This window comes from Rhipicephalus microplus, chromosome X (assembly GCF_043290135.1).
Source record: "Rhipicephalus microplus isolate Deutch F79 chromosome X, USDA_Rmic, whole genome shotgun sequence".
In the NCBI taxonomy this organism is placed as follows: domain Eukaryota; kingdom Metazoa; phylum Arthropoda; class Arachnida; order Ixodida; family Ixodidae; genus Rhipicephalus; species Rhipicephalus microplus.
In genome coordinates, this window is record NC_134710.1 from 256,251,504 (window position 1) to 256,276,138 (window position 24,635).

The window sequence follows — 24,635 nt, forward strand, 5'->3', positions numbered from 1 at the left end:
TATTCCACTGCCCCAAATATAGAGCGCATACACTCTAACTCCGCCTTCACTGGAGACTCGCCTTCATTGGAGACTCTAACTCCGCCAAATATAGACTCTAACTCCGCCTTCATTGGAGACTTGCGGTGTCGCTGTTCCCGTAGCATCTGTAACAGCGGCTTGCTCTTCGTGTCTTGTTCTCTCCGGAAGCTAACTCGTCTACTTGGCTCGTCGTTGGATCCGAATAGGGCACTGAGATGTATTCTATTACGCACAAACACCGCGGAAGGCGTTTCAACGACGTACGAGGGCAGATGCTGAGAGCGCACGGCGTTTCTTTGACGTCTCGAACCCGCACCATGCTCCCTGGCTCCAGCGGAGGATGGACAGTCGCGGCATGACGACGATGAAACTATTTCTTTTGTTGTCTTCTTATCTGCTCGTATTGGCACTTAACAACTACGGGCTCAGGCCAGTGCGGTTGGAGGTGATCCGTCGCCTTGGGAAGTCTGGTTCGATGACTACGGCCCATGAGGAGCGTCGCTGGGCTAAACCCTGTGACGCCGGCAGTGTCTCTGTAAGACAGAAGTGTCAGAAAAATATCTGCTTTCTCAAACAATTCTTCAACCGTGCGCACCACCCTCTCAACTTCACCATTAGACTGTGGGTAGTTTGCACTTGAGATGATGTGTTAGAAGCCATAGCGCTTCGCAAGGGTAGTGAGTGCACGTGAAGGGAACTGTGGTCCGTTATCACTTCGTACAACTGCGGGGATGCCGAAACAAGCGAAAATGCTCTTGACCGCACTGAGGACCGCCTCAGACTTCGTGCTTCGCATGTTGAATACTTCAGGCTCGCAAAAACAATAATCTACCACTAGGAGGTAGGTGTGTTCCCTGTGAGTTAATAAGTCCATTGCGACTTCTTGCCATGATTTCGTTGAAGTTTCTGGCAGAATCACTGGCTCACTTCGTTGTGCGCTTGTGGTTGTACAAAGCCTGCAGTGACTTTATTTGCAGTGAAAGCCCGTACTCCCACATAGAGTCTTGTGCTCTCATCCGGCATCGAATAATACCTTTGTGGCCTTCATGGATAAGCTCGAGCGTATATCCGTTTGCAGTGAAGGCGGGATGACAAAGCGTTCACCCTTGAGCAGGACGCCATTCACAAATAGAGATCTCCTCAATGGTTCAGGCACATCTTATGTGATCTCGAAGCCTGTTTCGACGAGGCCAGGCCTGGGTGCAACACTTGACGAGCTGGATGCATTCCCCATTCAATAATTAGTGCCTGCGGACATCCTCCACAGTAACCAGCTTCATGTCAGTGACCACTGTAACTTGCAATTCTACGAAACACTCTACCATATTCACCCAACTAATCGACGACTTCTCGTCAGGAGCCCTTGAGAGAGTATCGGCAGTGGCTAGCTCTTCGCATGGAACGTAGACCACGTTGAATTGGTAGCGCATGAGTTTGATGCAAAAGCTTTCAATTCGTGGAGGCATCGGGTCCACGACAGCGTTTCTAAGTAATGCCACCAGCGGCTGGTGATCTGTTTCCACCATGAATTTGAGGCCCCGCACGTACTGGTCAAAATAGTGCACTATTCTTGCTACCACCAACACTTCTTTCTCTGTTTGGCTGTAGCGTTTCTTAAGTCCACACATATTCGGATGTCACCTGATGCTTTCGGCACAGTGACGAGACTTGCAGAATAAAGCGTCGACTTTGTAATGCACCTGATGACCCCTGGATAGCAGTGTTGCCTAGTAAAGGCGTAGACTGCGAAGGCATGACGTACACTGATTGTACGCAGGTGCGGCTCTTCCACACCAACGTCGCTTTGAATTGGCCTGACACATTCAAAGAATAATTTTCCGGACCTGTGAGATGACCATCTGGTTTGTCGAATCGAGACGGTACACTCGAAAACGTGCTCAGAACGATGGTAACTTCTGCTCCTGAGTCAACCGTGAGTGCCGTTCACGTTGACCCAAACGAACTTGGCGTTGGCTTCACGACTGGTCTTGACAGCTTGAATCTCGAGGGCTTGTTACTGTCGGTCGAATGAACGCTGCTTCGCTAGGATAACTGCTTCGAAATGTCCTTTTTGCAGAAATTCAAAACCGCTTTCTTGGCAGGACAAAAATTCTTGTTGGTGTGCCTCTAGTCCGCAGAATACACACGATCCATGCGTCGTGTTGACGAAGGAGTTCTCTCTCGAAGCTGATGCTCGCTTACGTGACTTTCTTTGCGCTGGCGTCTGCTTCACTCCATCCACACTGACCGGCCCAGATGACTGTTTTTCTCGTCCTAGCTTTTTTTCAGCGTATTCGTGTAGACGTGCTTGCAGGAGCACTGTGTCCAGTGTACACTCGGAAGTGCGGCAGAGTACTGATAATCTGCTGTTTAACAAGACAACGATAAATCGGTCTCGAACTAGATTAGATTAGATTTGTGGGGTTTAACGTCCCAAAACCACCATATGATTATGAGAGACGCCGTAGTGGAGGGCTCCGGAAATATTGACCACCTGGGGTTCTTTAACGTGCACCCAAATCGGAGTACATGGGCCTACAACATTTCCGCCTCCATCGGAAATGCAGCCGCCGCAGCCGGGATTTGAACCTGCGGGTCAGCAGACGAGTACCTTAGCCACTATACCACCGCGGCGGGGCAATCGGTCTCGAACTAGTCGATCCCCATTGTACGCTGAGCCATAGTTACATCTTTTGACCACGTTTCTCAACGCGGCTTAAAAAGCATCAACGCTTTCGTCTGCGTGCTGCGTCCTCTTGTGAAAACGGTAACTCTCGAGAACTTCGTTTAGCGGGTGAACGAAATATGAGGTGAACTCGCCTTTCACGATGCTGTACGAAAGAGCTTCTGCGGCCGTGAGGTTGAGAGACGCTAGCATGCAACGAGCTTTAACACCCATGCAATATAGAAGCGTTCGTACCCGAACCTCGTCGGTAGCTCGGTGCATTCTTCTTGCGTAGGCTTAGTCCTCCAACTGCTCAATCCAGGTGGACCATAAACTTGGGTCATTGATGTCGAAGCTCGGTGGCTGTTGGAGTCCAGGTACCCCAGAAAACGCCGCGTTAGGCTCCATTATCGAAAGCGAATGGTGGTCACTTCTGACGCTATGTACAATGCGCCACCATGTACGATGCAACATGCGGACCGACGCTAGGCGCGTCTACATGAGTGACTCGGAGACCGTTTGAACCAACGAATCCCTTTAGCTTTATTCAAGCTCTCCACATCCCGTTACCGCACTAGGACTGCTACCTTCTCCGCATCCTTCTTTCCGCGTGCTGTGAAGGACTGGAACGACCTCCCAAACCACGTCTTCACAATCACCTGCCCATCAACTTTCGCTAAAAATGTAACAACTCATCTCTGTCAGTGAAACTTTATGGCAATGTATATACCCACACCTATGTAGCAATATTTTATACTTTGAATGTAGCAAAAGTTTTATATCCTGTATACAAACCCCTTATGTGGCAAATGTTTTTATATGCTGTACATCCACCCCTTATGTAATACCCCCTTGTGGGGTCTTTAAGGGAATAAAATATGATGATGATGATGATAGAGCGCATGTCGCATGACACCCTCTACACCATTTTCATGCAGAAAACACTAGCTTCGAAAGACACAGAAAATACGTGTTTCGAAGCGCCTTCTTATCTTTAGAACATTGAGTGGGCATTGCCTCATTGTTTTGGAATGCTTGCGGTTCCTCTTTAGAGTTAAAAGAGGGCAGACACAACCCACCCGTCCCATCCTTGGCTGCGGGCAACGCTTTTGGAGTGTAAAATGTCAACGAGACTTTTTTTTTTGGTAGCCGAGTACGTAAGTGGTTCTTCGAACATGTTGTTTCTCTTTGAAGTCACGTGCGCGGCATCTTTTGCGGTTTAAAACTGGCCCTAGCCCGGGTTTCGTCCCTCCTGTTTCGGACAGCCCGTGTGGGTGGCGAGAGTGGACGGGCCACTCACGTGTAAGTGACTGCTGCGCTGAATAAAAATATCGCCTCGTTTCCGTCTTCAGTGGGCAGCCGAAAGGACGTCTGAATTGGGGGGGGGGGGTCTCAGCTTTTTATACCCTTTTCAGTGGGGGCTGGCACCCCCCATTGCCCCCTCCCCCCGAAAGATACGCACGCCTATTTATGCACCCACTACATGGCATTAAGGGCCAACTCCGGTGATGACTGGCCTAAACTATAAAGTGAATATCATAAATCCGCTATGTTCTGATGCCGCATCGCAATAAATACGCGTTTAGCAAGCATTTTTATGGCAATATTTCATGTTGTATTGTGAAGTATTTACACAGAACGCGTCTGTTTTTAAAGCTAGAAAGTTATTTTCCCTTCAATTCCAATTACAGGGAGTTATTTCCCTTCTATTCTCAAGACACTCTCGTATAAGAAATCGACTTCTATTTACGCCTTTTGCAAAAATAGGCTTGAACTTATCCGAGGTAAATGTTTTAAGATTCGGTGTTTCCGGCTTGGGAGACTGCCACAGGATCCCTTCGATGCCATGCGTAATTTCATTATAACTCTTCAACGAATACCATTTTGGTCTTTTATTTCAAATCATTCGTGATTTCGTTAAAATATGTGGAGATAGGTTTGCACTAGGCTTACCTGCTATGCGCAACAGTGTAGGGATGTGACGTGCTCCACTGCCGCTGCGTGCGAAGACGTTGCGGCCGGGTTCGTCGTTTTCTCCGACACGGGGCAGAAATAACGCACGAGGCAGGAAAACAACAACAGCGGATTTATTAATCCAAGATGCAGCACAGTGCGACACTCACGGGCTTGCAGGCCGTATAGGGAACTCCGCAAGACCGAGCAAGTACGCTTGCCTATAGGGCGTGACGACTCCCGCACAAGGGCCGAAGTCGAACGCACGAACGAGAAGCCGCCTGCTAAGCAGCGCGTCAACCTCTCGTGGAGGCCTGAGAGCATCTGCCGCGACGAGCGAATGTCGGGTGCAACACAAACTGGTAGGTGTTCTGTGCGCAACATAGCTCGTAGGAGTGGGGGATGTCACGCGCGCCCAAAGGGAAACGGCGCTGCGTTGTGACGTAGGCCCGCGCAGCGTAGCCTGCCCGACATGCCAGCGCGGGACGGAGCCGAAGCTTGACTCGCCCAGACCAAGAGGCGCCCTGGCAGCCATCTTGGCGAACGCCGGTGATTATACGCGCCCGGGCTACGCGGTCGGCGCACGCGCGGCAGCTGGGGAACGAGGCGCCTGGTAGGGGGGCGTTCTCGATTCCCACATCCCCCCTCCTGAAACCGAGGCCGCCCTAAAGACGCCGTAATAAAAGCATCTACCGACACCGAAAAAACAGGTCCAGCTCAGTGCCGTCCACGAGATCGTCGGGCGCCCCGGTGTCTTCGTTCGGCGGCGTCCAGCAGGAACCTAGGGCCGCGGGAGGGCGGCGGACAACGCAGCAGCGATGGCCGGCTTGTAAGAAGAGTCCATTACGAGCGCCGCCATGACCGCCTGAACGGAGTCGGTCGACAGGGCAGGCTAAAGGCCCGGGCCAGGCGGCACCACCGGAGTGGACAGGACCGCAGGGGCACCACCGGACTTCGCTCGGTGATCTCGCGGACGGAGGTGGGTAGCCTCGTGCACCAGCGAGACACCACAAGCGTCGCAGTAGGAGGCCTCAGGAACAGGTGGCGTCGAGGAAGCATCGAGCAAGTCCGAAAGGGTGCGTCCGCAGAAAGTAAGCGGGACGGACTCGGGGTCTAACCCCACCCAGACTTTGCGTTGCTTGGACCAGCGACGAGTCGACACGAAGGCGACCGGGGCCTCAGTGCCTTGTTGGAACGTCCACGTAGCGACTTTACGACGAGGCGGTGTCTTGTTAGCCGGGGCCGGGGGAGCATTCGACGGAGGCGGCATGGACGCGGCCGGTTCCTGCGGAACGACCGAGCGCGCGGCGGGTCTCCCGGGTTTTTTTTTTTCGGAGGAACGGGCCATCGAGGAGGACATCACGATTGCTGGGGTGTCGGTGAAAAGCAGAAACACAACTGAAGGTGCGGCCCCGGAGGCGCGACTGGCTGGCCCAATAAAGAGAGCCTACTCCGTCGGATTGAAGGTTGCGTGAGCCAATAGGGCGCACGCTTCCCTTCTCCCGCCGATTACGCGGAAGATACCCAGTGAGAGAGTGAGCCACCGGGGAAATGGCTTTTCTCTGTCGAGAAGCCGGGAACGCTAGGAATCGGGTGGATATTCCACGCCCAGCGCATGTAATGGTGTTCCCAGGGAGAATGCTCGCCAGGTAGCCGTTACTGCTGCTGCTGGATGGGCTCTCGCACAGCAGCTATAATCTCCGCTCCCTTACATTCAGGGAATAATGTTCCGCTACATGCCGGGGGCGAAAATAAGCCTAAGTGCGTTTTCGCAGGTTGTACCAGTGGCGTGGTTTGGAACCAGCCTTACCCCGGTTTCCCTGCGGTTCGGTGACCGCCTACCCCTCTCCGAAGTTGCTGCTGCGGCCAACGAAAGGTTTGAGGTCGGAGACGTTAACTGGACCGCTGACTGGTCACCCTTGGGAGTCAGCCAGCTTGTATTCCAGGGGCGACACTTTGGTCTGCACTCGATATGGGCCCCACCACTTGGCCGAAAAGGAGGCCGAGATGCCTTTGGCGGCGTCACTCAAAACGTAATTGCGCCTGAGGACGAGATCGCCGACATCGTAACGGACATCCCGATGCGACCGGTCGTATTGAGCCTTCTGACCAGCTCGCGCTTTTGCCAGGTTGGAACGCGCCAGGTTGAGGGCCGCGTCCATCCATGAGCGCAGTTCCGCCGCGTAGCCAGATGGGCTGACCTTCGCGGCGCTTGCCTCGCCGTTGCCCCGTAGGACGCGGTTCATGGGGTTAGGCAGCTCTCTCCCAAAGTTGAGGAAGGCGGGCGTGTACCCTGACGAGCGATTGATCGTAGACAGCAAGGAGAAGCCGATCTCGTTAAGACAGGCGTCCCAATCCCTGTGTTGCTGCGCAAAGGCTGCCAGCAAGGGCTTGAGGTTCCTGTTTATCCGCTCGGTCGGGTAGGCCTGTGGGTGATACGTGGTTGTTTTCATGGTGCTTAATGCCAAAGGCAGCACACGCATCCACAAACACATTGGCCGTGAAACAGGACGCATTGTCCATGATCGACTCCAACGGAAAGTCAAAGCGGGTAAAGACCTCGGTCAACTTGTCCCAGATTGCGCGTGCCGTTAACTTCCGAAGGGGAATCAGTTCGACCCACTTCGTGAAGTGATCTGTGACAGCCAGGAGAAAAACATGGCCTCTCCGGCTTCTTGGGAAAGGTGCCATATTGTCACAGGCCGCGACTTGCCAAGGTTGTTGGCTGTCGATCGGCTGCATGAGCCCGGGAGGCTTGCCCCCGCGAGGCTTCACGCATTGGCAAACGCGGCATGAGCGGGCGTAGTGAAGGGCGTCGCGCTTCATGCCAGGCCAGGTAGCGGAGCGGCACAACTTTTGAAAAGTCTTAAGGCCACTCGCGTGTCCGGCCAATCGCGAGTTGTGGAAATACTTTAGCGTGGCTTTCCTTAGACTGCGGGGTATCGCCACCTTGAAAGACTCCTGGGGAGCTTATTCAGATGGGACGTAGCGCAGGAGAACGCCGTCGGCATCAAGCAGGTACGAGTCCAACGTGCCCGCAGCAAGATTAGCCTGCGTACGGCACTTGGCGCCGACAGCATTACCAGCTGCCTGTTCGTACCTGGCGGCTTGACCACCCCGCTCCGCTTAGGAGCTCAGCTCTTTGAGCTCGTACACTATGTGTTGACAAAACGGATCGTCCTGCTGTGCCTTGAGCAGCTCCTCTCTGCTAAAGACGATACAGGTGGACGTGACAGAGTCTACCAGGTATGCGTCCTCACCCGAGGCTGTCGACTCGAAAGTCACTTCGCCATCAGGGCTCGCGCCTATCGACCCTTTGGAGACAGAGGGCCCGGGGTCTACTTGATGCGACTGCTCTCGGGAGTGGCGGACACAAGTGTCGGACGCCAAAACGGGGGCACGCGAGAAAGCGTCAGCCACGACGTTTGAACTCCCTTTCCTGTAGCGCACAACAAAGTTGTACCGCTGCAAGGTCAACGCCCAGCGCGCGAGGCGGCCCGAGGGCTCGCGCAAGCGCTTAAGCCAGGTGAGTGCCATTTGGTCCGTTTCCACCACGAATGGCATGCCGTCGACATAGCAGTCAAACTTCCGGAGAGCAAAACTATAGCGAGACATTCCCTTTTTGTGACGCTATAGTTACGCTCGGCAGCGTTTAAATTACCGGCTCGCAAAGGCGACTGATCTTTGAACTTTGAACTTTATTTATTCCAACATACCATCATTTGGAATACTGAGAACCGGGGTCAAAAAGCTTTTTCATGGGCTCACGGCCCCGTACAAAGTGGCAGGGATAGGCGAGTGTACATTACGGTATAAAATAAATCCGACACCACAATGTCGCTCAATTATAAATGTAAAGGAATGCATAATAGTATTGTAAAGGAATGCATAAACATTTACATATGAACATATACAGACAGATAATGCAAGTGAAACAGATCGAAAAATAAACCTTCAAAACAATGTACCAACTTCACTTTTGATAATCACATGAAAGATCAATGAGAGGTACAAATGAAAAAAGAAATACAATGGCATTAACACAGGTAGGACAAAAAACGCATCTCCAGCAATATTTTCACAGTGTTAGTTGATTCAGATGGAACGGCAATAGAAAGCGCAGCATCTCCTTGCCGTAGTTCATGCACGTGCATGGAAGAAACCACGTGTGAATATGACGAGTGTTATAAAAAAGGGTCCGCCGGTTTATACGAGCAAGTTTGCCCGAGAAGCTATCACTTTTCAGTCCTCCGTAATAGCGTTTCGTACGACTTGTTTGATAGTAATCTGGTAGGGTTAATAAGTTCATTTCTTCAAAAAGCGGTGACGTGTGACTTTTATACGGAACATCTGCAAGGCACGAACTGCCCTTATCTGTATGACATGTAATTTGTGAATGTTCGTTAATGTTGTTGTCCCCAAACCAGATGACAATAATTTATGAGCGATAAGAACAACGATTTGTAGATGAGAAGTTCAACTTTTTTAGGAAGCAGGAATTGATTGATTGATTTGTGGGGTTTAACGTCCCAAAACCACCATATGATTATGAGAGACGCCGTAGTGGAGGACTCCGGAAATTTTGACCACCTGGGGTTCTTTAACGTGCACCCAAATCTGAGCACCCGGGCCTACGACATTAGGAAGCAGGAAACGCACCCTATACAAGATTCCAGTTATTCTGGATAAACGTGAAGACAGCTTTTTAATGTGGGAATTCCATGACATATGTTCATCAAAGATTACACCTAGACATTTAACACTTGGTACTACCTGAAGTTCCGAGGTGCCGAGCATTAACGGGGCATGCAAAGGTGGTGGTTTATTTCTAGGCCTAAAGTGAACAACTCTAGTTTTTGAAGAGTTTAATTTTAAAGAAATATTGCATGTCCAGGACGCTAGCTTTAGTTATACCGGGTTTGCGTCATTGATTAAATCTTTATAGTGTTGAGCAGTGGGAAGTAAGGTTGTGTCATCTGCGTATATAACATACTTTACAGATGCGTCAATGTTTACGATATCATTAATATATACGCTGAATAAAAGGGGTCCCAAGATACTGCCTTGGGGCACACCTGCTGAAATTGCTTGTAAATTGGAGGTGTGATCGTTGATGACCACCATCGGCTGACGATACTTTAAGTAAGATTCAATTATTTCAGAAAGACTCCTCAGAAACCGTAGTGATTGCATTTCTGTAAACGTGTGACATGATTTATAGTATCGAACGCCTTTGAGTAATCTATAAAGATACCTAGTGTGTGTAGTTGACATTCAAAAGCATCTAATATGAATTCCTTCTGTGCTAGGAGAGCATGCTCAGTTGTGCGGCCTTTCGTGAATCCAAATTGTGATGAAATAATAATGTGGTGTTTATCTAAAAAGGATATCATACGTTTGTGTATGAGTTTTTCTAAACCTTTTGATATTACTGGCAGTATAGATATAGGCCGGTAGTTGTTAAGCGAGTTCTTATCCCCTGCCTTGTACAGCACGATTACTTTCGCCACCTGCGGTTTCTGTGGAAAGATTCCAGTTGAAAGTACCAGGTTGAAGATATGTTCTAATAATTCAGCAATGAGGTCCAGCTCGTGTTTATTGGGTCTAATCTGAATATCATATACGTCACAACATGTGCTGTTCTTTATAGACGAGAAAACGTGGGTAGTTTCGCTGGCTACGGTCGGCGCCAAAAACGCGCTCCCAGGAGTACTGTCTGATAAATATGTAGTACAATCTGGCTTGTGCGCTTTTTTTGTTAAGGACACAAAATAGTCATTGAACACGTTAGCTAAACCAGCATTGCTAATAGTGCCACCGTTCACCACAAGCTCAGTGGGTCGAAAGTGGTTACCTTCACGGCCAAGGAACTCATTCATTCTTGACCAAGCTAGCTCCGATTTGTTCATTACTTCATTGTGGAAAGTGCTGTTTAGATAGTTTCGCTTTTCGTGGCGCAGCATACTGTGAACTTTGTTTCTTTGGTCTTTGAAACGTTTTAGCGTCTCTTCATTCTTATTTTTCAAAAAGTGTTCGAATAGTTTATTTTTACGTTTCATTTCTTTGATGCAAGATTTAGTATCCCAAGGTTTCTTAGCTCTGCGTGCAGGCCTCTTTTCTTCGTACGGAAAGCATTGCTTATAAATTTTTGTTAGTTTTTCGTGGAAACAGTTGTAGGCACAATCAGGTTCCTGTTCATAAATAACGTCTGACCAATCAGTCAACGATATCTGTCTGCGAAATGCAGATAGTGTGTGCTCATTAATATTTTGAAGAACTATTGATTGTTTTGTTGTGACTGAGAATGACATGCTGTTTCGTTTGTAACCATAAATATGAAAAGATATGGTCACTAATGGGTGCACTCAGTACGCCAGATAAAGAGTTGGTAGCTTCTATGTTAGTAATGAACACGTTGAGTAATGTAGCGTTATTTTGTTCAATATGAGTCGGAGTGGTGATAACGTTAGCAAAGCCATTGGATTCAATTATGTGACACAGCTCAAACTGCGACTGTGATGATTTAGCAAGGTCAATATTTAAATCACCTGCAAGGACTAGCTTATAACCAGTGCCACCAGCCCAACCTAAATATGAATCTTATAATTCTAGGAAATTTGTCTTATTTCCACTAGGAGGGCGATATAAAACACCAATAATGGAATGGTCACTTTGTACAGTCAGAACTTCATAATCATCAGTGATGCGGGAAAATTCTTGAATCAAATAACAATTATTAGAATTCTTAGCCTTCAACAACACCCCACCACCCATTTTTCTGGCACGGTTAAAAAATAAGTTGCATAGCCAGGTATCATCAAAACTACAGTTTCATTTCGGTACCATGTCTCAGTTATCATAAGATATTCAGGTTCAGAACAGAGAGTTGTCAAGAAAGCGCTTATTTCATCTACCTTATTACGTGCTTATTGTGCATTAAAATGAATGAACTTTGTGCTGTTTTGACACATCGAGAATGATGCGCTAAATTTATCTAGTGACACATAATCGTTCAATGCCATGTTAGTTTGATAACCGCCGTTCGGTTGATGACTAGTGACTATTCCGTAATAACAGACAGGTGCTGAATGTTGGCGATAATGTGGATTCTTCTATCCTCAGTTTTTCGTGCCTAGATACGTCCATTGTAAACCCATAGAAATTTCCAGTGTTTTTCCCTTTTCAGGGAAAGCGCTTGTGCGAACAGCCTCTTGTTCTCAAGCGTCAGATGGTCATTTGTGTATACGCTTGCACTTTCTGACTGAGGAAAGCCAAGTGTCTGAGTTGTTAGGCGAGCCTTGCGTGCTTTACTCAGTAATTCGTTTGTCGTGTTTCGGGAAGAGAATCTAGCTATTATGTTTGTGTCCTTTTTCGCAGGCACAAGGTTAATTGCATCAATATCAGCGGGACATACAGGAAATCCGATTACATTGCCCATTTTTTGAAGAATGGTGGTGCAGTCTTCACCTCTCTTAGAGCGCACACCCTTTATCTCGATGTTGTTTATTCGTAAACGTTGTTCTATGTCGGTTATTTTAGCAGTCATCTGATCATTAAGTTTCTGTAGGGACTTGTTTTCAGCAATGACAAACTCTTGTTTTCTTTTCATTTCCTCGTAGAAAGCATTTTTGACTGACACACTTTCACGAAGCTGCGAGATCTCAGTGCGAAGCTGTTGCACTTCCCACGCCAATTCTGCATTAGAGGGCATCGTGCAAAACCTAAACAGTTGAACTATTGGCAGCAGTGACCACGGCAACAAAAAAGCAAATTGATAATACAAAACAGTGCTCAACCAACCTGCGTAAACGAAGAATGTTGTTTAGTGAAATGCACTTCCAGCCGCTATGACCACCACTGCAAAAATGCAACCATAGCCAAACGATGTCAGACTTATGTAGGGTCTCCGGTAGATGTCTTGGTGGTCTGCGAAGGCGCAGAGCTGTTTTCAGTTGATTGTCTTGAGAAAGTGGTGACGTTGATTCACTGGTTATTTCGAGCAGACGTGTTGAGGATCCAGAGGAAATCCTCGATAGCCATGATCGTCGATAGCAGGTAACCGTCACAATCGGCGAGTGAAACACCTGCGTAAACGAAGAAGGTTGTTTAGATAAATGGACTTCCAGCCGCCGTGACCGCCACTGCCATAATGCGATCAGAGCCAAATGATGTCAGCCTTATGTAGGATTTCAGGTAGATGTCTTGGTGGTCTGCGACGGCGCAGAGCTGTTTCCAGTTGATTGTCTTGAGAAGGTGGTGACGTTGATTAACTGGTTATTTCGAGCAGACGTGTTGAGGATCCAGAGGAAATCCTCGATAGCCACGATTGTTGATAGCAGGTAACCGTCACAATCGGCGCAAGTGAAACACCTGCGTAAACGAAGAAGGTTGTATAGTGAAATGGACTTCGTTGATTTGATTTGATTGATTTGTGGGGTTTAACGTCCCAAAACCACCATTTAGTGGAGGGCTCCGGAAATTTTGACCACCTGGGGTTCCTTAACGTGGCCCCAGATCTGAGTACACGGGCCTACAACATTTCCTCCTCCATCGGAAATGCAGCCGCCGCAGCCGGGAATCGAACCCGCGACCTGCGGGTCAGCAGCCGAGTACCTTAGCCGCTAGACCACCGCGGCGGGGCAGTGAAATGGACTTCCAGCTGCCGTGAACACCACTGACAAAATGCCGGAGGACGCCGTCGTGCTCCTGAAGCAGTACCGCGCCAAGACCCAGGTCGCTCGCTTCCGCTTGGACAACAAGCTCCCTGTTCAGGTTGGGCAACTTTAACTCGGCTGTGGCCACTAGAGCTTCGGAAAGCGCCTTGAAGGCTCGCTCTTGTTCTGACCCCACGTTGGGCGCCAGTTATGTAGAGATAGGTTTGCACTAGGCTTACCTACTATGCGCAACCGTGTAAGGATGTGACGTGCTCCGCTGCCGCTGCGTGCAACGACGCTGCGGCCGTGTTCGTCGTTTTCTCTGACACGGCACAGAAACCACACACGAGGCAGGAAAACAACAACAATGGATTTATTAACCCAAAATGCAGCACAGTGCGACACTCACGGGCTTGCAAGCCGTATAGGGAACTCCGCAAGACCGAGCAAGTACGCTTGCCTATAGGGCTGACGACTGCCGCACAAGGGCTGAAGTCGAACGCACGAACGAGAAGCCGCCTGCTAAGCAGCGCGTCAACCTCTCGTGGAGGCCTGAGAGCATCTGCCGCGACGAGCGAATCGTCGGGCCACAGAACACCCACCAGGTCGGGCACAACATAGCTCGTAGGAAAGGAGGACGTGACGCGCGCCCAAAGGGAAATGGTGCTGCGTTGTGACGTAGGCCCACGCAGCGTAGCGTGTCCGGACATGGCAGCGCGGGATGGAGCCGAAGCTTGACTCGCCCAGACCAAGAGGCGCCCTGGCGGCCATCTTGGCGAATGCTGGTGATTATACGCGCCCGGGCTACGCGGTCGGTGCGCGCGCGGCAGCTGGGAAACGAGGCGCCTGGTAGGGGAGCGCTCTCGATTCCCCCTGTTAAAACCTAAATCTTAAAAATTCTTCCTATCACGTTATTACAGCAGTTTTGAATACAAGCTCAAGAGCACAATACTTGTAGCTAAATTGAATTTTTACGTATTATTGACATGTCGTTTCTTTATTTTTGGTTTTCAATTTCATAGCTTACCTAAAATAACATTTAACAGTCTCAACGTTGCATTCTTAGCCTATCCCACAAAGTGGGTACATGCCTTTTGCATAGGGGAACAAACAAACAAGCACAAGCAGGCGTTGTTGGGCATGCCAGGCATGCACGCGCTGTGTTGCTCTGTCGCGGCTGCACTTCAATGGACTCGCAGAGTCTCTGTTTGATTGGACGATTGTGCTTTGTGACCTTATTAGGCAAACCACTGGGATCAGTTGAGTCAGCGGATGTTGCCACAGACGCCATTTCCCACAGTCTAGATCACGGCTGAGATGACTCCTTGTAGCCCGCATTCTCAACAATGGCAACGTATAATAGTCTGCATGACGACTTGTGAAACTTTGTGTACAGCGCCAGCACCCAATGAAGCCATGCACATCTTCGATTCCAAGACCACGATGCGCCCGCTGAACCGGATGGGTATCGCTAGCACCTATGGGCACTTGCCCAGACAGAACAACAAATTTTTGCTAGATGTGCACGGAGGGCAGAGACGAGGTGCCAGTGCCAGGAGGTGAACAGCCTTTTCATCATGTGCCCGAAGTGTGGGCCACCCAGGCCCTGACCTATCATACGAAAAAGCCTCTGCTGGCTGTCCAAGCTGAGGTAAGCCGGACTTTGATTTGAGCGAGTTGTACAGTGTTAGCTAGAAAAAAAGAACATCCCAAAAAAGCACGAAAACACAGAGAAACAGTACACATTCAGCGCTATGTCTATTGTTTCTGGGTCCTCGTAATTTTTTCGCTGTTTTTTTTTCCGGTGAAAATTGAGGTAAAGCGATCGGTGTTGGGCCGACAATGCAACATTTAAACCTACTCTGATTGGCAGGGCGTGACTGGCGAGTATTGTACCTGGTACAAGGCTCGGGTTGGCCATGGCACTCAAGTCACCAACCCAAGTCCAGAGCGCCCTGCCAGCACCAGAAGAAATCGACGTGGATGCCCTTGCTCGAAGGCCTATTGAGCTTGGGCCCAGGAAGCTGGGGCAAAATAAATCCTGATTGTATCTTTATTTTCGTTCTGAACATCTTGCTCTGCCTTTTCTTTAGTCGGAATATTCCTTCTATACATTATGTTTTGATAGATAATCTTAAGTGTGACTATTGCAGTTCATTCAGTTCGTCAGTTCAAGTACGAAGACCTCGTGGGGTGATGTCACCTTTTTTTTTTGTGTGAGTACTGCTGTCTTGAAAAAAATGCAGCAGGGTAGTTATAGACTTCCCATTAAATCTGTGAATGACTATAAGCGTCATTAACGCTAAGAATATTTCAAGTACAGGATTTATATGAATAATACTCAAATAATCGTTCATTTACTTTAAGAACAAGTTCCACACCTCACTAACTGCTGCTTCGCAATTTGGTAGCTTTCTCATTGAAGCTGCTACATATTGCCATTAATGGAGAACTCCAGCATTACTTTCTCTTAAAATAAAGAAATATAGTGTAGTGATAAAACTTTCTTTATGGGAACTGTTTGCCTGATTTCAATTGAGGTTGACACTGATTTTTCAATAATGCACGACAGTGTGCAATACGAGTCTCAATGGGGACCTAAGTGCTTTTTAAATAGATTTTTCTTGCAAAATATAAAACTTTCAGCCGTTTAATGTAAAAACAGTGGAACTTCGATTATATGTCTCCCAGTTTTGCGATGATCTGCCTTTCACGACGCATCGATTTGGTTCCGCCCGAATCCCCATAGAAACAATGTAATAAAAACATTGGTGATACGGCGCAGTTTTATGCTGACCCCACATCTTACGACGACTTTCAGATCTCGTCGAAAAAAAAGAACACCTTTATTCAAAATGCATTGATTGATTGATTGATTTTTGGGGTTTAACGTCCCAAAACCACCATTTGATTATGAGAGACGCCGTAGTGGAGGGCTCCGCAACTTTTGACCACCTGGGGTTCTTTAACGTGCACCCAAATCTGAGTACACGGGCCTCCAACATTTCCGCCTCCATCGGAAATGCAGCCGCCGCAGCCGGGAATCGAACCCGCGACCTGCGGGTCTGCAGCCGAGTACCTGAGCCACTAGACCACCGCGGCGGGGCTACTCGAAATACATGTCGACCAAATAGTTACGAGTGCAAAATATGAACTTGCGTATACCATGGTGAACTTCAGGAAAAGCAGTCATTTTCATCGAATGGAAAATTTATTCTCCAGGGAGTTCCTGCACTTCTACATATGGCTTGATCTCGTGCGTACGTATCCTAGGTCGTTACCTAGTCAAGCTCTATTCATATAGAATAGGTTCAGCGGACCAAAAAGCTGATATTTTCCAATTTAAGTCCGTGGAAGCATTTCGCGGTCGGCATACGGCTGATCTCCTGCCTCTGTCATAGTCGCAGTCACTGGTTTGCGCACGCAGATGGGTACGTCACATCTGCTTTCGCCATGCAAAATTACTTTCACTTGACATCATCGTTCATAACAACAGCGTGACACCGCTAGTTGCACTTCGCGAGGCAACACAGCTCAGTCGCGCACGAAGGGATTGTTGTTGTTGTTGTTGTTGTTGTTGTTGTTGTTGTTGTTGTTGTTGTTGTTGTTGTTCAACTATTGTTAGTGGCACAACCCACTATGGGGAATTGGCCAAGAATCGAGTGGTTTTAAAAATTACTGTTCAGATTTGGAATGATGGAGGTATAACAGAAAGATTACCGATAGCCTAGGAAAGTGTGGTGCTTAATTTAATGCATACAAATATTTACATAAACGAATTTATCCTTAGAACAGAGCAATAATATGATTTTATACGTATATAATTATGTGGACATCTTAGGATAATAGAACTGGTTAATTAGTCAACCTATTAGTTTCATCAATATAGTCCAGGACGGCCGCGCATACTGCCGCATTAGAGAAACCAGAAATGGAAGCTCCAAAAGACAAAATGAATGGCACAGATAAGTCCATACCAATACCACGTAAAGGTATTTCTAAACGGGTTTTTCGTAATGTGTTAAACCACCTGCAGGTCAAAAAGAAATGATTTATTGTTTCCAGTTCATCACAAAACGCGCACAGTGGCGAAGGTGCCTGAGCAGACCTGTGTTTAAAGAAATTTAGATTTGGTACCCGGCATCGGAGTCTTGTAATGGCTACTTCTTGTTCAAGAGTGCGGCAAAAGTCTCTTCGCCAGGGATATAATAAATGGTGATATTCTGTAGAGTTTGTTAGTGCTGAACCTTTAAAGACTTCCATAAGCGTACGTCTGCGGAATCGAGCAGCAGTCACATGAGCGGATGATGGAAAATCGGTTCGCTGATTGACGACTTAACTAAGGAATTGGCTGTTTGATTTAGAAACAAACCTTTGTGTCCAGGCACCCAAACAAATCGTTTTTTTTTCGAATGCGCACGTACTAGTGCACGGAACGCCTTTGTTACTTGATTATCAGCACCAACAGAAAGTGCCGCACAGATAGATAGGGAATCTGTTATTATGACAGCTGATGTAATTGATGTATCTAACTTGCGTAAGGCGAGCACTACTGCCAGAAATTCAGCCACAAAAACGGTTATGAAATCGGGTAGTCGAACGGAATAAATCCAATCTAAAATCGGGCTGGAAATACCAACCCCTGACTTTTCGTCATATTGCGATGCGTCTGTAGTAATGATAACGTTTGTTGTAATACTGCGCAGGTGATCTTGTAGTAAACCATCCAAAATATTATCGGGAAGTAATTTGGCCTTATTAGGAAAAAGTCGTCAAACTGAATTTCCACCGGGGCTGAATTATCACGACTCGGCATGATGTCGCATATACGTACGTTTAGAGGCTCAAGTAAATTTTCCACAAATATAATTTGTGGGATGTGAAATCGCGGTCATCTAGCACCAAAAAATGATTCCGGGGTAGAAATAAAGGCTGTTCCTGAATGTCGTAATGGTGACTCATAAATTCTTGAAAATGTCCGAACAGTCAGAAGGCGAATTCTACAAGAAAGCGGAGGGACCCTCGATTCGAGATACAACACATTGTTGGCAACTGTTTTGGGAAGGCCAATGCATAAGCGCAAAGCTTCTCTTTCCAAAAGAATTAGAGGCCGCAACTTGTAAGCTGTAACTCCAGAGAAAAGTACGCAACCAAATTCCAAAATGGGACGAACGTACATGCGATAAATCATTACCAATGTGTCGCTTCTCATACCTATGCGGTAGTTGCTTAGCCTACGTAATATGCCAATGGCCCGCACACCTTGTCCGGCGATATACTCGATGTGAGGTTGCCAGTTAAGCGATGTGTGATAAATTACTCCAAGGTATTTAACAGATTCCACCTGTGGTATATCCTCATGACGATAAGACAGAGAGATGTTCACATGGTATTGCAGCGGGAAAACAAGGAGGGCACATTTACACACTTATGACACCGCCAGGGCCGAAAGGGTTAAGTAGAAAGCAGTTGCCATCGAGCCAGCTCTCCAATATATTAAGGTAAGTCTGCAGCCGTTCATATAAGGTCTGAATGTTATCTGCCATTGCAAAAAATGCGATATCATCTGCATAAACATAAGTTGTTATATCCTGTTTACGTGGAATGGTGCTCATTAGTCAATTAAATAGCAATGGGGAAAGCACCAAGCCCTGCGGTACTCCCCTTGTTTGGGTATGAGTAGATGATGAAAACCCATTTTTAAAACAATAAAATTTCCTGTCTGCAAAAAAATTGTTAACTCACGCTCCTATGTATGATGGAAAATCAAGGTATTCTAATAGATCTATCAAAATACAGTGCTCCACGGTATCATATGCTTTAGCGATGTCTAAGGTAACTAAAGCTGCATATTTTTTTGTAGTCGAGCTAATTGAAGCCGACTTTCTAAATCAACGTGGGTATCCCAAATTGAACAACCAGCCCTGAACCCAATTTGACAGGGACTTAGAATTGACCTCACGGTAGTAAGTTCATTAATTCGTATATTGATGATTCTCTCAACCAATTTCACTAAGTTTGATGTCAGTGCGATCGACCTTATGTTATCCAACATGTATGCATCATTTTCATTTTTAGCAACAATACAATTTTGGCAAGTTTCCATTCTGGAGGTATCCATGCGTTCCCAAACGAATAATTCACTAGTTCTTGCAAAATATTAGGCGATTCCTGGAGTAAACATTTCCACATAGAGTTCGTAATTCCATCTGGTCCGGGAGCCGTTCTCGGTAAGCATGGTACTGTCTGACTCAATTCAGCTAAAGAAACTTCTGGAAATTCATGCACGTTTACCAAAAATGAGCGAATAGTAAAAAAATTAGCAGTGAAGCGGCGTTCTGAACCTTGCGCTATGTCTTCTAGAGAGGTGTTCATTTCTTGCGGCGTCAAGACACATGGCTGCAACGTTAAAGGTGCTGGCAGTACTTTTCTTGTCCGAAGATAAGCGAAAAAAGCACGCTTACTTTTTGATTTAGAATGATGATCAAAATGTCTACTGCCGTATTCTCCTTTCGCGCGACTCACTATACGCCTAAGTACGCCAGCAAGGAATTGATAGTCCTTCCAGTTTGTTGGGCTCTGATTATGAAGTTTTTTGCAAGCGGCTTTTCGTCTTCTATAATCGCGCGTACACTCATCGTACCACCAACGAAAGGAGGATTGTTTATTCGATGGAATAGAAAATTCGGAATTTTTTCTAGATTCATCCAGCATTGAACCAATCGTAGATGCAATCTCCTTAGTACTGGCATTTCCAAGCTTGGAAATGGCAGAACGAAGGCAGGCTTGAAATTTGCTATGGTTGATGTATGTGCGTTTTGGCTGATCTAAAGTTATTGTTGGACAAGTAATGTCAAAAACTACAGGAAGATTGTACACAAGCATATTGTTCATCGCCATTTAAGCGGTAGCAATGACACTGCGTGTGACTCTTCTAATATGAGGCTCACGGCAACGCGGTTTCGGTTTTGCTTTCACGCGCAGGCAGATATTACACTTTATTAATTGGTAGAAAAATGTGCATTAGATTTTATTGTTTTTAAGGCTGAAAATAAAGGTTCTCTCGGGCCTCCTTCTGCTAATTATTGCTGGTATTAGCTACCACTGGCAACAATATTTTTTTCTACGCTCTTTGCAGAGGCAGAATGTCGTGCCATAGGATTATTCAGGTAGTCTGTACCAGTTTTTGGGCAAGGCTGAGAGTCGCGGTCTATAATCTTAGTTTTTCAATAATACGACGCCCGGGCAATATGACAATTTTACGTGATGCCCTCAAATTTGTATACTCGGGGTTCCACTGTATATTTTTCGTGTAATAAGTAATTAGAGCAATATTGCAAAAAAGAATGCTAACACAGAACGTTCCGGTAAAATTCCTCCAGACGTACAAGGCAGTAAAATTGCAATAATTTTATTGAAGTTTGAACAGGCTTCGAAAATGCCTTCGTTTTACATATAAAGGAATTTTTCTTGTTGGGGCAAGGAACAGTACTCTCTGAATAAAATTCCTGACAAACAACACTCGGATGAGTATCGGTAGAAAACTTGCACGTGAAGCGAGCCATTGCACCAGTTCTTCACAGGGGTCCAGCCTCTCCGTTCATCGTCGCGCACCAAGTCAACCCACTGGCTGCGGTGAGGATCGTGGCTTGGAAAGGTATGAAACGCCACGCACTTTGCGCCTTTTCCGCGCCTCCACGTGCAGGGCGGTTCTTCTACATTCTGGCACGTATTGTCGCTCTGAATGATCGTACTCATGCTGTGGAGCACACGTCAAATCAGTCTACGTGACATGATGAATCGCACGCACGCTTTAACAAAGCAAGGAGAGCCGTTAATGAGAGCATGGCTGGGAGTCGTGTCGAAACACAGATCGTCGACGTCATTGTTACTAGCGTATCGTCACTAGAGATGGTATTTGTCAAATGTATTATATGAACACGTAGCACTAGTGTCGATGTCGCAGGGCAGTCTATTTTTTTCTTTTTTCTCCGTAGCTTTTCTACGCTTTTTGACATTGAATTAAAATAAGGTTCGTGCAACAGATGCCATTCAAATTTGGCCAAAAACACCTATGCATACCAAGAGGTCGAATGATGGGCACATCTTTAACTTGAAATTTGATTCCAGTGCTTCTTCAAATGCCTGGGATCCTACTGCCGACATAACGGTAAATGGACCACTGTATTTGTGTTTTTTACCTGGAACACGTACTTTGGGGAACCTGAATGACTGGATGTTTGGCTCCTCGCTTCCGATCGACATAATTCTTCAAGTTGTTCTGCCTGTGAAAAACATGCATCCTTATGGTATTGTCCGAAAATGACTTCAAAGTAAAAGGCAACGGCAGAATAAATATTTCAACCACTGTGCGAGGTTGACGCTTTTGAAGCAACATCGCGCGAGACGATCCCGTAGTTGCCTGGGCAGAAGAACGGTAATTATTCAAGTACTCTGTAATTGCCTTGTTTGGAGGACATCGTTTTCTTCGGGCTAGTTGAATATACTGTTTCAGGACCCTGTTGAACAGCTCAAGCTGCCCATTCGCTTGAGGATAGTAGTTGGAAGGAGAGGTGTTGAATACCTCGTTCGGAGAGAAAATTTTCGAAGTGATGAGATTTAAACTTAACCATTTTCTGTCACTAAGCATGTATGAAAACCTTCACGACCGAAGACTGAAGTCAAGAAGCTGATGACTGCATCAGACGAAACGTCTCGAACGAGCCGTGTGCGAGGTTGCCTTCTGGCCGCTCCAGCTCTTATCGTACGTACGTTGTCTATGAAAAATGCACAACCCTTCTACAGACACTATCTTTACGATGCTCCGCCATGTACGATGCAACATGCAGATCGACGCTAGGTGCGCCCACATCAGTGACTCGGAGACCGGTTGACCGAACGAATCCCTCTAGCTCAATTCAACCGCCCCATATATAGAGCGCATGCCGCATGGCGCCCTATACCTCTCTCCTCCGAGTTAAGCACACAACAAAAACACATCACATCACAGGTCAAGTCTTTTTGTAGTCTTAATTCGGCGACCTAACCTGTTGACTCTAACTCCGCCTTCATTAGAGACTTGCGGTGTGGCTGTTCCCTTAGCGTCTGTAACAGTGGCTTGCTCTTCGTGTCTTGTTGTTCTCTCCGGAACCAGGCTCGTCAACTTGGCTCGTCATTGGATATTAATAGGGCACTAGATGTGTTCTATTACGCACAAGCACCGCGGAAGGCGTTTCCACGATGTACGAGCGAGGCTTGGAGGTTGAGCTGAAAATGCACGCCGTTCCTTTGACGTCTCGAGCCCACACCATGCCCCTCGGCTCCAGCGGAGAAAGGACAGTCGTGGCACGACGACGATCAAAGTCTTTCTTTTGTCGTCTTCTTATCTGCTCGTCTTGGCACTTAACAACTACGGGCTCAGGCCAGTGTGGTTGGAGGCGATTCGCCGGCTTGGGAAGTCTGGTCGCAGGCTACGGCCCATAAGGAGCTTGACTGGGCTAAACCCTGTGACGCCCGCAGTGTCTCTGTAAGACAGAAGTGCCAGAAAAAGATCTGCTTTCTCAAACAATTCTTCAACCGTTGGCACCATCCTCTCAACTTCCCGTTAGACTGCCGGTTGTTTGGACTTGAGGTGATGTGTTGGAAGCCATAGTGCTTCGCAAAAGTAGCGAGTGCACGTGAAGTGAACTGTGGTCCATTACCACTTCGTATAACTGCGGGGATGCCGAAACAAGCGAAAATGCTCTTGACCGCACTGATGATCACCTCAGACTTCGTGCTTCGCATGTTGATTACTTCAGGCTAGCAAAAACAATAATCCACCACTAGGAGGTAGTTGTGTTCCCTGTGAGTTAATAAGTCCATTGCGACTTCTTTCAATGGTTGCGTTGCAGTTGCACAATCAATGGTTCATTGCGTTGTGCGCGTGTGGTTGCACAAAGGCTATAGCGGATTTATTTGCAGTGAAAGCCCGTACCCCCACACGGAGTCTTGTGCTTTCAACTGGTATCGGTTGATACCTTGGTGGCCTTCATGAATAAGTTCGAACGTTTCCGCTTGCAGTAAAGGCGGGATGACAAAGCCGTTACCCTTGAGTAGGATGCCATTCACAAAGAGAGATGCTCTTAATGGTTCCAGTACTTCTTATGTGATCTGGAAGCTTGATCTGGAAGCCTCATCTGGAAGCAATGTCACGAGCGGCTGGTGATCTGTTTCCACCTTGAACTTGAGGCCCCGCTCGTATTGGTCAAAATGGTGAACTCCCCTTGCTACCGCCAACGCTTCTTTATCTGTTTGGCTGTAGCGTTTCTCCTTGTCAATTAGCGACTGTGAATTAAACGCTACCGCGCGTCGCTCCACCGATGGTTGATCCTGCAGGAAAATCTTTCCCCATCCAAATGAGCTTGCGTCGCATGATACAATGGTATTTCGACCGGGATGATACTTCGCATCGAAAAGGTCCGATGTGAGCATCGTCTTGATCCAATAAAGATTGATCTCTTGAAACGGTCCCTATTCAGACGCGTTCTACTCGCCTAGCAAGGTGACGATCAGCGTGGTTGCCTGCGAAAGATTGGGCAGGAAGCGACCAATCTGATTAGCCATAGCGAGGAAGAGTCTAACACCAGCAAAGCCCTTGAGTGGCTATAAGTTGCGTAGGGCTTTGAGTTTACTGGGGCTCGGCGAGATACCGTTGGCGTCAATGACCACACCCAGAAACTCTACTCTGTCTTGACCGAAGCAACACTTTGACTTGTTCAGTTTAACTCCAGCTCTCCTCATATGCTCCAGAACCACTTACTGCCATTGAATCTTAACTGGAAAAAGTATCAGCTCTTGATGAGAAGGTTGTCTCGTGTATAAGCCTAGTAAACGAACTACAACAATCCCTTTCAGCTATAGAAGCCAGACTAGACGACTTTGAAAACCACTCGCGACGGTCTAATTTAATAATGTACGGAATTCCAGAGACTGGCAAAGAAAATGACAGGGACCTGGCTGAAATGGTTAATGAAGATGTTATAAAGAAGCTACTTGAACTAGAACCAGTTGCTATCGAGCGTATCAATAGACTAGGAAGACTTTCTGCTAATAATGCACGGCCGATAATACTAAAACTTCTAGATATCCGGGAAACACTGCTATTCTTAGGAATTGCTATAATTTAAAGAGATAAAAGATCGCCGTGGGAGAAGATTTTTCTCCCCGTGTGCGAAACATCACGAAAAAGCTGTGGTAAGCAGCTAAGGCAAGGAAAATGGCAGGTAAAAAGCTAATACTCGGATTTGACAAATTGAAAATCAACGGTGAAGTATCTGGATGGGATGAAGAGGCTAACTGCA

At 47.2% G+C, this 24,635-nt stretch overlaps 1 protein-coding gene across 1 annotated transcript; it reads right to left on the reverse strand.

The window, feature by feature from the left end:
* Positions 1 to 6,552: 6,552 nt before the first annotated feature.
* Positions 6,553 to 7,092, reverse strand: LOC142775229 (uncharacterized). Its single transcript, XM_075876583.1, has one exon. It carries the CDS (start codon positions 7,090 to 7,092, stop codon positions 6,553 to 6,555), a length of 540 nt encoding a protein of 179 aa, XP_075732698.1.
* Positions 7,093 to 24,635: the final 17,543 nt, after the last annotated feature.

Excerpts from the sequence above, each read along its gene's own strand:
- LOC142775229 (XM_075876583.1), bottom strand. The coding sequence starts at position 7,092 with ATGAAAACAACCACGTATCACCCACAGGCCTACCCGACCGAGCGGATA.